Source organism: Lactuca virosa, chromosome 4 (assembly GCF_052849685.1).
Source record: "Lactuca virosa cultivar CGN04683 chromosome 4, Lactuca_virosa_CGN04683_v6, whole genome shotgun sequence".
NCBI classification, from domain to species: domain Eukaryota; kingdom Viridiplantae; phylum Streptophyta; class Magnoliopsida; order Asterales; family Asteraceae; genus Lactuca; species Lactuca virosa.
Window position 1 is genome coordinate 1,386,062 of NC_136429.1, and position 13,578 is coordinate 1,399,639.

The following is a 13,578-nucleotide window of genomic DNA, read 5'->3' on the forward strand; positions in this document are numbered from 1 at the left end:
GATGTTCAATGCTTGTATGTTCAATTAGAGAAAACATAGATCAAAGCAATTAGGGTTGCATGCACACATATGATTGTTTGTTATGTTCAAAAATCATCAGGTGTAACTGTTGTTTTTGTCTCCACTAAAGGAACAACAACAATAGTATACTATGTTGGACGAAATGGTGGAAATGAGGGGTGTGGAAGAAACTGTCTGAAAGACATGTTTTGCTGTGGAGGGTGTAACTATACAGGTGGTCTGGTTTGTTGTTGCTTCTGATTTCACTTGCTCCATAATAAAGAGCAATGAGACTTCCAATGGTTTTCTTTTTGTAGAAGGCACATTTATCAAATGCAAATTTAGGGCGGTTCTGATTTAAGTTCATAGGTCGTTATGATACAACAATGCTAGCTGGAGTAGTGGTCGTCTTGGACCCTTTGTTAGCTTGAGAGTTGATACAAGTTTCTTTAGCAATCTACTCAAGAACAACCGAACCAATAGTTGGAGGAGGGGTACGATGCAAGATAGATCAATGCAAGCCTTCAAAATTAGAATGTAGATCCATCAAAAACTTAAGCAACCACTACTCATCCCTTTTGGAAATGTTAGGCTGGAAGGCCTTCAGATTAGTAAGTTTAAAGAGAACCAACTGATCCCATAAATCAGACGTAGACACATGAAATTCTTGATTACTCCAACTATTATGTTGGAGGGTTTGAATATCAAACTCTAATTGATACCGTTTTTACAAAGTTAGATTGTGTGTAGAGTCTATTTAAGTGATCTTAAACTTCTTTTGATGTGTCATACTTTGCCAACTAGGTATCAATAGACTGAATTACAGAATTGTTAATCCAACTGATACTCTTGGAGTTATCAGTCACCCACAAGTCCAATAAGTTTGCATAATCTTCAGTCTTCTTATTTGTTGGTTTACCCTTTGTACTTGTCACAATTCCCCACAGATTCTTCCCCCGCAAAAAGTGTTTTATAAAAAAACTTTAGTAGGCATAGTTCTGTTATCGAGTTGTATACTAATAGACTGAATAGAATCATCTCTTGAAGTCGTATTGCAAATAAGAGTCAAACAATTTATGAAAATTGCATTATGTTCAGAAATCACAACGAGATTGTCAAAATCATGTTAATATTATCGATAAAAAGTGTTCTTCGTGACTCGATATGACAAATAACGACATAAAATTGATGCGATATGACAGATAGCGACGAAATAACAACAACTGAAACCCTCAAAAATGACAAAATCGAAAAAATCAAACCAGATGAAATAACGAATCTGAAAATCGATCCGCAAAATGCCACAATGTCACGTACATGTCCTCCTATACAATGATAAAAGAAGGATCAAATAGAGATCTAATACCATGTAACTATTGAACAATAGAGACAAAATACAACTAGGATTTCATTATTATGAAAGAAAAATGTACATTTACAAAGAAAATGAAAGAATAAATAAATAAGTAAACTAATTATGTTAAACCTCGCTAAAAGGCTAAACATAGGTCATGAAAAAGGTATAATAAACTTATTAGGCTAACACATGGATCCATTGTAGACATCAGTATCGCTTCTATCGCAAAGGAGCACATCCTTGCCGGTGGATTGGTGAGTGTTTTTTATCTATTATGTATATGATCACTATATCGCTTCTATCGCAAAGGAGCGCATCCTTGCCGGTGGATTGGTGAGTGTTTTTGATCTATTATGTATCATGATCATTATGTAACCTATTCTTGGGTTTTTATATCTGGTTCCTACTCAGGATTGAAGAAGTTATTTGGGTTTTATACTATTCAATTGTAATTAGTATATCGATTTCTCGTATATGCAGAATTTGTCGTACTTATTTTTTTCTATCATCTTACTAGATTTAATTAATCCACCGGTTAAAATATAGTACACCCATATACTAAATTTGTTGAGTGATTTGATTGAATAGTATTGATCTTGATGAACTCTAGTTGTCATCAACTACAAATGGTGTTTTGCATGAGACTTGTATAAAGTCATAAAGGTCATATTCCAACATTATAAGCATTTAATAAGATACGAAGAAACCTTAAGAAGTGGATTGATATCATCCTATGCCAAACTGAATATAATAAATTAAGTATATGAAAAAATTATTCTACGATTTTACACTCTGACAAAAAAAACGTTTAGTACGAATCCCCACACAAATCCATATCAGGTTAGGGGTATCTTGAAACAATTCCCTTGATGACACTACTACAAAAGTACTAATTAAGGAAGGGTATAAAAGATAATCAAATGAACATATGGATGAAAGAAGAATGAAACCCACAAGAATAATGAAGGGAAACAAGGGGATAAAAAAATTTCCCATAATTTAGCAGTGTTACAAAGACGTGGGTATAGACGAGACTTAATATAAGTTGAGTGGTCATGCTATCCTGCCGTAGTTGAGCAGCATGAGGTGATCAATGGTGGCTGAGGAGTGAGGAAACACAACTTCATTTCTCGGACTATTCCAAATGTTATCTCTTACATGTTGTAGCGTCAAGAAGGGCAAAAGTTGTTGTCCTTTACATGTTATTTCTACCTGTTTTTTCACGAGCAAAAACTCGAGTTACATCATGATGACACCATTAGAAGCTGGTTGATGGTATAAACGAAATAAACAACATAAAATAGTATCCGATAAAGAAATAAATAAAAAAATAAGAGTCGTACATGCAATGTACTGTAATCTTTGATTGATTATGTATGCATGAGGATAGGCTTTGTCAGAGGAGTATTGGCGGAGGGTCCTACACCTTAAGTATGTTGGGTCCAACTATCCACTAATTACAAAGAAAATGTCTTTTTCTAGAAAGTTTGTCTTTTTTCATTCCGAATTTTTGGTATTAATTTGAATTCATGACTTGTTCAGTGTGAAACATCGATCGCAACAACTCTAGTTCAAACACAAACATATGCATATTTAACTTTAGATGATAAACTTATAACCAAAATAAATAAAGCGTGCATATATATGGGGGGTGACGCTAAAAAAACTTGGATATTTTTTAGAACAACAAAGAACAAAACTAGTATATAAGCACCAATTTTGAGATAATAATGACTGGCCATCAAATAGATCGTGTGTTGTGGATGTTATAATATGTTAAATAATATATCGAGAGTTTTTGGAAAGGTGAATTAATAATATTATTTTGTCACTAATTAAACAATTTGTGAATCACACGAAAGAAACAGATTATTTTTTCAGAGGAATTGGAATGGGAATGGAAATGAAGTTTAATCATATGTATAGAATATAGGAGGGGAGGGGGACCCCACCACAGACTTTTCTCTCAAGCCACAATCATCATTCCTTTAGACTACTACTTTCTTTTAGTGATTAATTAAGTGCCCATTACTTGTATAAAAATTCTTTAAATGGCGACCGATCCAACAACCACGGCGAGGAATCGATTTCTAAAGAGTAAATTACAGTTTTGGTTTCTATCGTTTGGTTAAATTTGTAATTTCAGTTTAATTTTAAAAAATTTGACAGTATATATATATATATATATATATATATATATATATATATATATATATATATATATATATATATATATATATATATATATATATATATATATATATATATATGCAAGTGATGTCCAGCCTAGCTGGGTTGATGCACCGGGTTTTATACCCATGTGGGGCGTGAGGTCGGAAGTTCTATTCCCTTAGACTACCTCTTGTGGTGCCACATGTGGGGAATTTTTCCTTGGAAATCCCTATGGGGGCTGGTTTGCCCTGTAAAGGAGCTCGAACCCGAGATTCTTGTTGAAATATTGCGAGTAGGCTCCACTTAATTCGTTTGCCGTTTCCAAATATATATATATATATATATATATATATATATTCATGTTTAATTTTTTTTTATATATTTTTCCACTTACATTTTATTTAATTTAATAATAGTTTATTTATTTAATTTTTTATTTGAAATTATTTTCCATTTGGAACAAAATGTAACAAAATTTCTAAAACTAAAACGATTGAACTCGAAGCCATTAACACTCGATCAAATTCCGGTTAATCTATACAATAACCATGTTAAAATAAATAATTTTATACCTAATATATGTTAATCATTTTCATATTTAAGAAACCTTTTTATATTTTTTATACCAAAAATATTTATAAAAAGCTTAACAAAAATATAAAAAATAAAAAAATAAAAAAAAACAATAAAAAGTATATTCGAACAAATTTGAAAAGAATAATTAATTATAAAAAAATATAAATAAAATAAAATAAAATGGAAGTCGCAAAATATATAAGAAAAAAATTAAACAATTATATAAACCATAGAAATGCATCTTATGAATTTTCAAAAATTAGATTGAAAATATCATATGTTACAAATTCATAGGGACCAAAACTGTAATTTACTCATTTCTAAATCTCTATTCTAGGTTATTTTGCTTACAAAATATTATATGTACACAACATCATCATCTACCAATCTCATGCATGTCTCTATTTCTCTCTTCTTCCGTTTGCCATACGATAAGTAGTATTTTATAAGATGTCAAATATTCTACCATCAATATATATATATATATATATATATATATATATATATATATATATATATATATATATATATATTATTTGTGTTTGGTGTTCATGCATGGAGGTCGTAATAATGCATGCGTTGCTTAACAATAAAATACAAATGATATGTTTTCAACAAGTGGAATGATTCTGTGGTAGATTTTTACGCTACTCTTTTCATGCATTGCTTATCCCCCACGTAAAATACAATTTCATTTTCCTTATCTGTGAAATCATAAAGATTCTGTCTTTTTCTACTTCTTGATTTATTTTATTTTATTTTTCAATTTATTTTATACCTAATATATATATCATCCATCTTTTCGTGGAAGTGCAGCACTTAGAAGGTGTTATGATGGAACCACAATCCCTGCAAAAAGATACGAGTAGGTGGGTCCTGACGCTCATACGACATCCAATGAGTGATCATGCCTCTATATATATATATATATATATATATATATATATATATATATATATATATATATATATATTGAATTGTTATTACTTTTTCATTGGTTTCTGCTGAGTTGCAGCATGCGAAAGCATGACGACACCAAAACCCTCACTCAGGCACTATATGCGTCGACAAGGACAGGGTCCATAATATTCTGATTTCTATGGCCCTACGATCGATCAATGTTTTCTCCAACTTTCATGTAAGAGATATCAGACATGGGTTAGTTTGGGTTAGTGCATGCGTGCGTGCGTGCCTGCCTTTCAACCTTTTCTTAATTTCTCTGTACGTGTATATATTTACGGTTGATTCAACCTAGCTAATGAAGATTTCTGCATCATCATTTAATCTTAAAGTCAAATTGACATTACCAAACAGATATTAATCATATTACCATTACATATATACTTCTCTCTCTCTCTCTCTCTCTCTCTCTCTCTCTCTCTCTCTCTCTCTCTCTCTCTCTCTCTCTCTCTCTCTCTCTCTCTCTCTCTCTCTCTACATATTGCATACGTAATCACCTATGTCCACATTTTTTACTATATTGTTCTCTAAACGCAGTTCAATATAAATTATTATTTTCTTAACACGTCGATTTCAAAGTAAATAAACTTAAACACATCTGGTTACCTCATAAAAATTACCTATGATCCTACGATAAATAACATATATATATAGCAGCATACAATTTTTACAACTTGACGGGGGTAGAAATGTAATTGTCGTTAACCTAGTAATTTTTTTTATTGATTTGAAAAAAAAAACAGAATGTATAAAATAGAATATATACATCTAGTTATGATTACATGGTTGACGGTGGAAAGACGTGCCTGACGACATGGGAATGGGAATATATATGGCTCACCTAATTCATCTATTATAAAATAATTATATATATATATATATATATATATATATATATATATATATATATATATATATATATATATATATATATATATATATATATATATAGGATGAAGTTCAATAGAGAACCATAATTAACCAAAAAACCAAGGAAACAATCTTTTTTTCAACTTTTACAACTTATTTTTTATCAAAAAAAAACTACAAATACAGAAATTCATAACTTTTTATCGTTTTTCCAATTTTATCAAATTCGATTTTTTTTTTTAATCATTACGTCAAATTCACAATGTGAATCTTTGAAAATTCACAACGTGAATCCGGATTCACACGGTGAATCCGAAAAATATTTTTCACATTCACAATGTTAATATATGAATTTAGATATTTTTAGATTTTTTTTTCGATAAAGAATAAGCTCTAGAAATTGAAAAAAAGATTTGATTCCTTGAAAAACCAATAATTATGGTTATCTATTGAACTTTTCTATATATATATATATATATATATATATATATATATATATATATATATATATATATATATATATATATATATATATATATATATATTAGCATGGTTCGTTTCCTTAAAAATTAGATAGACCAAAACTTAAATCAAAACAAAAACCATGTTTATTATTCCAACTACTTTAATTTAACTATATATCTCCTATACGGCATATCAAGAGGTTGACCTTTATTATTAATTATTAATTATTAATTAACAGTTTCAAAATAATAGTTAACATACCCTAGTTCATTCTATAAAAGATGTCAATGAGAATGTTTATTGCCACATATACACAAAGAAACACGCGCGCACATATATATATATATATATATATATATATATATATATATATATATATATATATATATATATATATATATATATATATATATATATATGAGAGAGAGAGAGTGTTGGTGGTTGCATGTAGAGATGATGATATATAGTTTGATCAGAGGACGATAGTTGTAGAAAATGCGACAAGTATTGACAGACTTTCTTACTTGTTGGCATGTAGCAAGATCGAATGGATCCAAATTATGGTAGCATGTGTTGACGTCGTCTATGCTTGAAAATTATTGCTGCTATCTTATAGAAGTAAAATCTCTTCGCATATTTATTATTTCCTACCTACTCTCAGTTCCTCTATATATGAATCTTTTTCTTTATTTAATTTTTCATATATCTTTACCTCTTCGTATATATTTATATATATGGAGCATAGAAATATCTAATGATGGAAGCGAATTAGCCACAGGGAAGCATCCTAATACCTCAAAGATAGTACTAAAATATATAACCAAATACGTAACAAATATGCTGTTGAAAGAAAACGTAACAAATATGCTGTTAAAAGAAAACGTAACAAATATGCAAGATTTTGGGATGATTCTGTAGCTAGTATTCTCCGGTACACACATCATCCTATCTGAAGATTTTAACAAACATTCTCTTGAAGACGTTATTTCTTTTAAGAATTGGGCACCAATGATATATGTGCTGTGTAGTAAACTCTTGAGTAATTAGTACTATATTCCATTGGCAACATTAATAAATAAGTGTGGTACAAAGCATACAAGTAAGTGCCTTGTTTATAATCCCGCGCTAAGAATATGCTTACCACTCTTCACTCCAAGCAGCAATTTGTACAAATATATTCAACAAATTAGTGTACAGACATATTACAACAAAGCTAAGACTAACTGTTGTTTTCTTTTTGTAGAAGAAAAAGTGATTTTATAAATAAAAAGCTAGCAGCAAGCAAGGAACTTGTCAAATCAAAGAAGCATTAATTCTGTTGAAGGATTACAAGAAAAATTTGCCAAAAAGTTGTGAAATGTGTGGAGTTATAATGTGGTAGCAAAAAAATATGGGTTTCAATTTCTGACCTTTATGAAACATGCTAAAATCACAATACCAAAAAACGATGACCATCATATATGTTGTATAAAAAAAATTTCCAAGTTCCCTGACAGTACTTTCCGCAAATACACTTATATATTTTTACGAGAGATTGAATTACAAAAACGATAGATATAGCTCCTTTCACATGCATACAAGCTTGAAATTTCATATATATCTTCATCATGCATGTTAACGATACTTAAAGGCAATATATTTATTACATGCTTTCTAAAATAAACATAAATTTTGTTAAGAATTACTGTAATCAGAGATATATTAACTACGTCTTTTGTAAAAAAAAGAACGAGATATATTAAGTAGCTTGGCTTGATATATATATATATATATATATATATATATATATATATATATATATATAACTACGTCTTTTGTAAAAAAAAGAACGAGATATATTAAGTAGCTTGGCTTGATATATATATATATATATATATATATATATATATATATATATATATATATATATATATATATATATATATATATATATACTAATAAATGAAAAAGTTTATTCTTCTATTACTACTTGTCAACTTATTAATTATCAATTTCAAATTTTAAATTTTTCAATCTAATTACGTTAAATTAATAATTGATTCTTAAGTTTAAATTTTAAATTTTAAAATTTTTTATTCTAATTATATTAAATTAATAACATTAGATTAAAAAATAAAATAAAATAAATACATATTATAAGATGATATAACTTCACGTATTTATTTAAATCAACGATTATAATTTTATATAATTAAAAAAATATCTCTTAGGTAATAATTTATTTAAAATAATTGATTAATAATTTTGATTATTTAATATGAAAGTTTAATTAATTTTATAACCGTGATTCTCACAGGTTATAAACTATTTTATATATATATATATATATATATATATATATATATATATATATATATATATATATATATATATATATATATCAAAAACCAAAAACACCGATCTTCTCCAAATGTTACGTATAGGCCATATCTAGGTTAAAAAAAATTGACAATTTTTTTTATATATTTTGGAAATTTGCATATATACACAATATGTACATTTATATGAACTGCTGATGAATTGAACACATTCAACAGTTATATGGATTGTTGACCATCAGCAGTCTATATGGCTGCTTATTGCGCATAAATCAATATTCCAGAAAAACCAAAAAATAAAAATAAATAAAATAATCGTTAAATCTTTTCTTTGAGCGTAGATATGCTTAAACAAACCATTTAGATAAGATTTGTGTTTTTTATTTTGAAAATTGATAAGTTGCTTAGGAGTTCGCAAGTTTTCACAAATCATTTGATTTTCAAAAGAACTTTTATATATATATATATATATATATATATATATATATATATATATATATATATATATATATATATATATATATATATATATATATATCATAATTGAAAACTATCCTGACCATCCATAAAAAAAAAAAGAAGTGTCATTACTTGATTCAGCTCAAGTACATCTACGATCAAATTAAGGACTTCTAGTTAAAGGAGAATTAGACTAGGGGAGTGGGTGTGGTTTTATCCACGGTTTTGCAATATCATCACCCAAAACATCGTCTCCTCTTTGCGGTAGGAACCACACTTTCTCTCTCTTCACCCAAACAGTGTCGCACTCCTACTTTCTATCTTCTCTCTTCAATTGTTTTTCTCTCTTCTCATCTTTTGGTATACCATACCTAGTGTGTGGCAAAGAGCCACATTTCGTGTGGTAAAATTGACATGTCACTTATGTAATGTCTATATGGCAGAGGAGAGAACACGGTTTTTATGGCACCATTCCCTCCAACCTTAGTTAAATATAAGAAAAAAATCATTATATATATATATATATATATATATATATATATATATATATATATATATATATATATATATATATATATATATATATATATATATATATATATATATACACAACTACCCAAGCAAGCAAGGAAGGGGTAGGTGTATGCTTGATGATGGTGGCACGTAGTTTTCCACATTCCATTAACTTGAGGCCTACACGATCTTTCCTTGAATTTTTGCCAAAGGAACATATATTACTTGCTAACGAATACAATAACTAAATTAACATACCTAAGTGTACTTTTAACGTGGGTGTTATTTCCCCAATTCAACTAATAATTAGTACGAATAATTATGGTATTACCATACCATGAAGGCTACCTAGCTAGAAATATACTAGACACCTAATTCTGATGTTACTGATCGAGAAAAAGATTTAACACTATATATAGACAGTTTCAGTCCATTCGAATTTGTTCTCATGTTTCTTTCATCAACCATATTCTTGCAGGTTTGGATGATTTCCTCCTTTGGACTATTTCCACAATCCCCAACCTTTTCTTTCTTTCTTTACAATGAATAGTCGGTAAGGTTTAAGCTTAGCGTAAAAATATATGAAGGAGACAAGTATTGATCACTAGGAGGAAATTGTGTATATACCTAGTTAGCTAGAATATGACAAGCTAATTGACAACTACTTCTAATTAAGCTTAGTCTAATTATCAGTTAGCATGCAGGTATATATATATATATATATATATATATATATATATATATATATATATATATATATATATATATATATATATATATATATCCAGAGAATTAATGGAGTATTATGGTTTTGACATACCTCAAATTCGCTATCCAGTTTGAGTTTATTAACCAAATACTTGATTAACAATCGAACAGTCATCCTTCCATCCCTGTGCATTAACACCTCTCTATCAATATATATAAATGTACTTGTTTTATTGATTAAGATGCTACTTACTTGATTCTAAGGTAGCTCTTCGGTACTTGAGGCAAATACGGTTCTTTTGTTCTACATTAAATATTCGTCACACAAAATTAAAAACATAATTAATTAATATAAGTCCATGAATGGCAATTGGCTTCTCGTTCCAAAAAGTGAAGTAAATAAATTAAAAGAAATAAATAAAAAGGAAATATGCAAAAACTACAACTCAAAATAGAGAAAAACGATAAACAGTTAAAAATAGCTAGGGTTTTGGTGACAGCTTACTGGTTTTGCGATGCTTGAAGAATAAACCAAACACCTGAATGAGGTCTTTTGGGTGGATCCACCACTCGTAAATCGATACGGGGTGGTGGTCCGGTTACATCTATGCCACCGTGGAAATGGAGTGGTCGGCCTTGATAAGAACCTGAAGCTGGTGGTTGTTCCAAAGAACCAGAAAACGATGGGGATGAAGATAGATGAGGATTAAGCGTTAGCGGATAAGGCCTAAACGGCAGAAAATTGTTGTCGTATTGTTGATCATGATGAATAAAAGTCATGGCGGGTAGGGAATCGATAGTAGTACTAGCAGGCGACCCCCGATGTTGTTGCAAAAAGAAGGTCGGCGATGGCGCTGCTGTTATGATCGGGAGAGAACCTCGAAAATCGGGAGCTTGAAAACCGAGGTGGTACTGCTGCGGAGGAGGAGGAAGAGGAGCTGCAGTTAAATTAGTTAGCGGCCTCATCAATATTTGTTGTGAGGAAGTCTCACCGCCACCGCTGCTGCTACCGCTGCCACCAGGTAACAGATCAAGCTCGACTAATCTTGGACCCAATGAAATTTGGTGGTCGGGTCTATGGTAATTATGGCTCGTCGTCGACTGCACATGAGTACCACCTCCTAAACTCAATTGTAGCCACCCTCCATCATCTTCTTTGTTAATCTCTTGATGAATATTATCCTGCTTGGAGCTTGATCCTGCTGTTTCTTCGTTGTTAATGCTAATCTCCGTTCTTGATTCATCCTCAGCCATTAGATCGGATGCTCCGCCTAAGCTGATGAAACAGTCATACTCACCTTCCAAATAACGCCGCCCACCACCGCAAGCCCCACCATAACAACCGAAACTATTTTTCTTCCTGAGGTTTTGCCGATGAACAGGAAACATGGTCATATTGAAAAACTCAAAAACCAAACCCCGTATGATAGATGAATACTATGATTAGCATTGACTTGCAGCTTCAGGATACCAAATAAGTCCATATGAACAAGAGTGTTTAGACAGCAACAAAGAGTCGAAGAGGCGACGCTTTTGGGCAATCAAGATGAGACTTAGAAGCATATTTGGGAGATAGCCATTGACCAAGAAGAAAGATTTGGATAAGTTTGGTTGGCGTGTATGGTGTGTATTTATATTTATATATATATACAAGGAGAAGAGAGGACAAGAAAAGAAGGAGAATAAGAAGAGTTGGAGCAAAATCTCAGTACCTTGCTTCCATTTATTCTGTTGTTTTGGATGTTTGCGAACCAGTTTTCATTTCTTTTCTGCGGAAGAAGAGATGAGAAGATGGAACAAAGAGAGACTTTGTTATTAAATTTTGTTTCTAAATAGAAAATGGGATGGGTGTTACTTTTCAATCCCATTATTTTATCAATTATTCTATTTTTTGTTTTCAGTATATATATATTCTCTTTTCAACCCTTTTTGGTCCGGCCACGTAAATAGATTTTCTTCGTTTTTCTTTTTTCTTTTTTCTTTTTCCTACAAAAATGCCATTAGCAATGATTTTACAACCTTTTCTTTGCACGACCACTGTTACTATCTATACATACGTCAAAATAATAATCAAAAAATATGAATCAAATTAAATTAGTTTTCATTTTAAAAATTTTAAAGTGTGGCGTTTCACTTTTTATATCGACACCCTCTTAAAAAAGAAGTTAATAAACTAAGACGTATTACTAATTACTTCTAATACAAAAAGGATAACCTGAGTCCATAGGATAGGGTTTAATAAAAAACACATAAACCTACAAACAATAGAAAATCAATACAAATGTATATACAAACATTTTGAGATATTTAATTATTTTTAATTTTTTTGATTTTATACACATTAAGATCGTGTGTATATATATATATATATATATATATATATATATATATATATATATATATATATATATATATATATATATATAGGTTTAAGTTCTATAGAAAACAAAAAAACCCTAAAAATCATAAAAATGCATAAAAAAAATACTTAGACATCACAAAAACTTTTTTTTTAATTTTTTTATCAAAAAATCGCAGCTTTTAACATAAAATCGCTGAAATTTTTTTTGAAAAAAAAAATTTTACAAAAAAAAAAAAAAATTGATTTTTTATTTTTTTTTCAGCGAAATTGTCAAAAAGGCTGCGATTTTTTGATAAAAAAATTTAAAAAAAGTTTTGTAATGTCTAGGTATTTTTTTATGCATTTTTATGATTTTTAGGGTTTTTTTAGGGTTTTTTTGTTTTCCAAATAACCCTTTCCTATATATATATATATATATATATATATATATATATATATATATATATATATATATATATATATATATATATATATATGCCATTTTAATATTTATAAAGTCAAAAAAAAATAGATATCTTAAAAGTATATTTATGTATTTCTAATGAATTTCTAGGGTTTTTACATTTCCAAGGTTTATATGTATTTTAATTAAAACAAGATCTCAAGACTTTATCTCTTTCCACACCTCTTTAACAACAAAAAAGAATTAGCATTCCTTCAGAATTTCTGACTTTATCATGTTGTTCAAGTTTAAGGATCAGTTTCTCCTTGAACATCTTATTCACCAATCTTTGGTATGTTGCTCCTGTATTTTTAAGAGCAAAGGGCATGACAGTGTAACAATAGATACCTGTTTGGGTTATGAACGTTGTGTCCTC

At 29.4% G+C, this 13,578-nt stretch overlaps 1 protein-coding gene across 2 annotated transcripts; it reads right to left on the minus strand.

The window, feature by feature from the left end:
* Positions 1-1,112: 1,112 nt before the first annotated feature.
* Positions 1,113-12,221, minus strand: LOC145169130 (RING finger protein). 2 transcript variants are annotated; one of them, XM_079087698.1, is made up of 4 exons: positions 10,904-12,221; positions 10,652-10,702; positions 10,511-10,583; positions 1,113-1,325 (listed from the first exon to the last, which is right to left on the minus strand). In XM_079087698.1, exons 1-4 carry the CDS (start codon positions 11,791-11,793, stop codon positions 1,257-1,259), a joined length of 1,083 nt encoding a protein of 360 aa, XP_078943824.1. In that variant the 5' UTR covers positions 11,794-12,221; the 3' UTR covers positions 1,113-1,256. The 2 variants fall into 2 exon arrangements, with proteins under 2 accessions (XP_078943824.1, XP_078943823.1); XM_079087697.1 differs by lacking the exon at positions 1,113-1,325 and adding an exon at positions 2,087-2,569.
* Between the last annotated feature and the right edge of the window lie 1,357 nt (positions 12,222-13,578).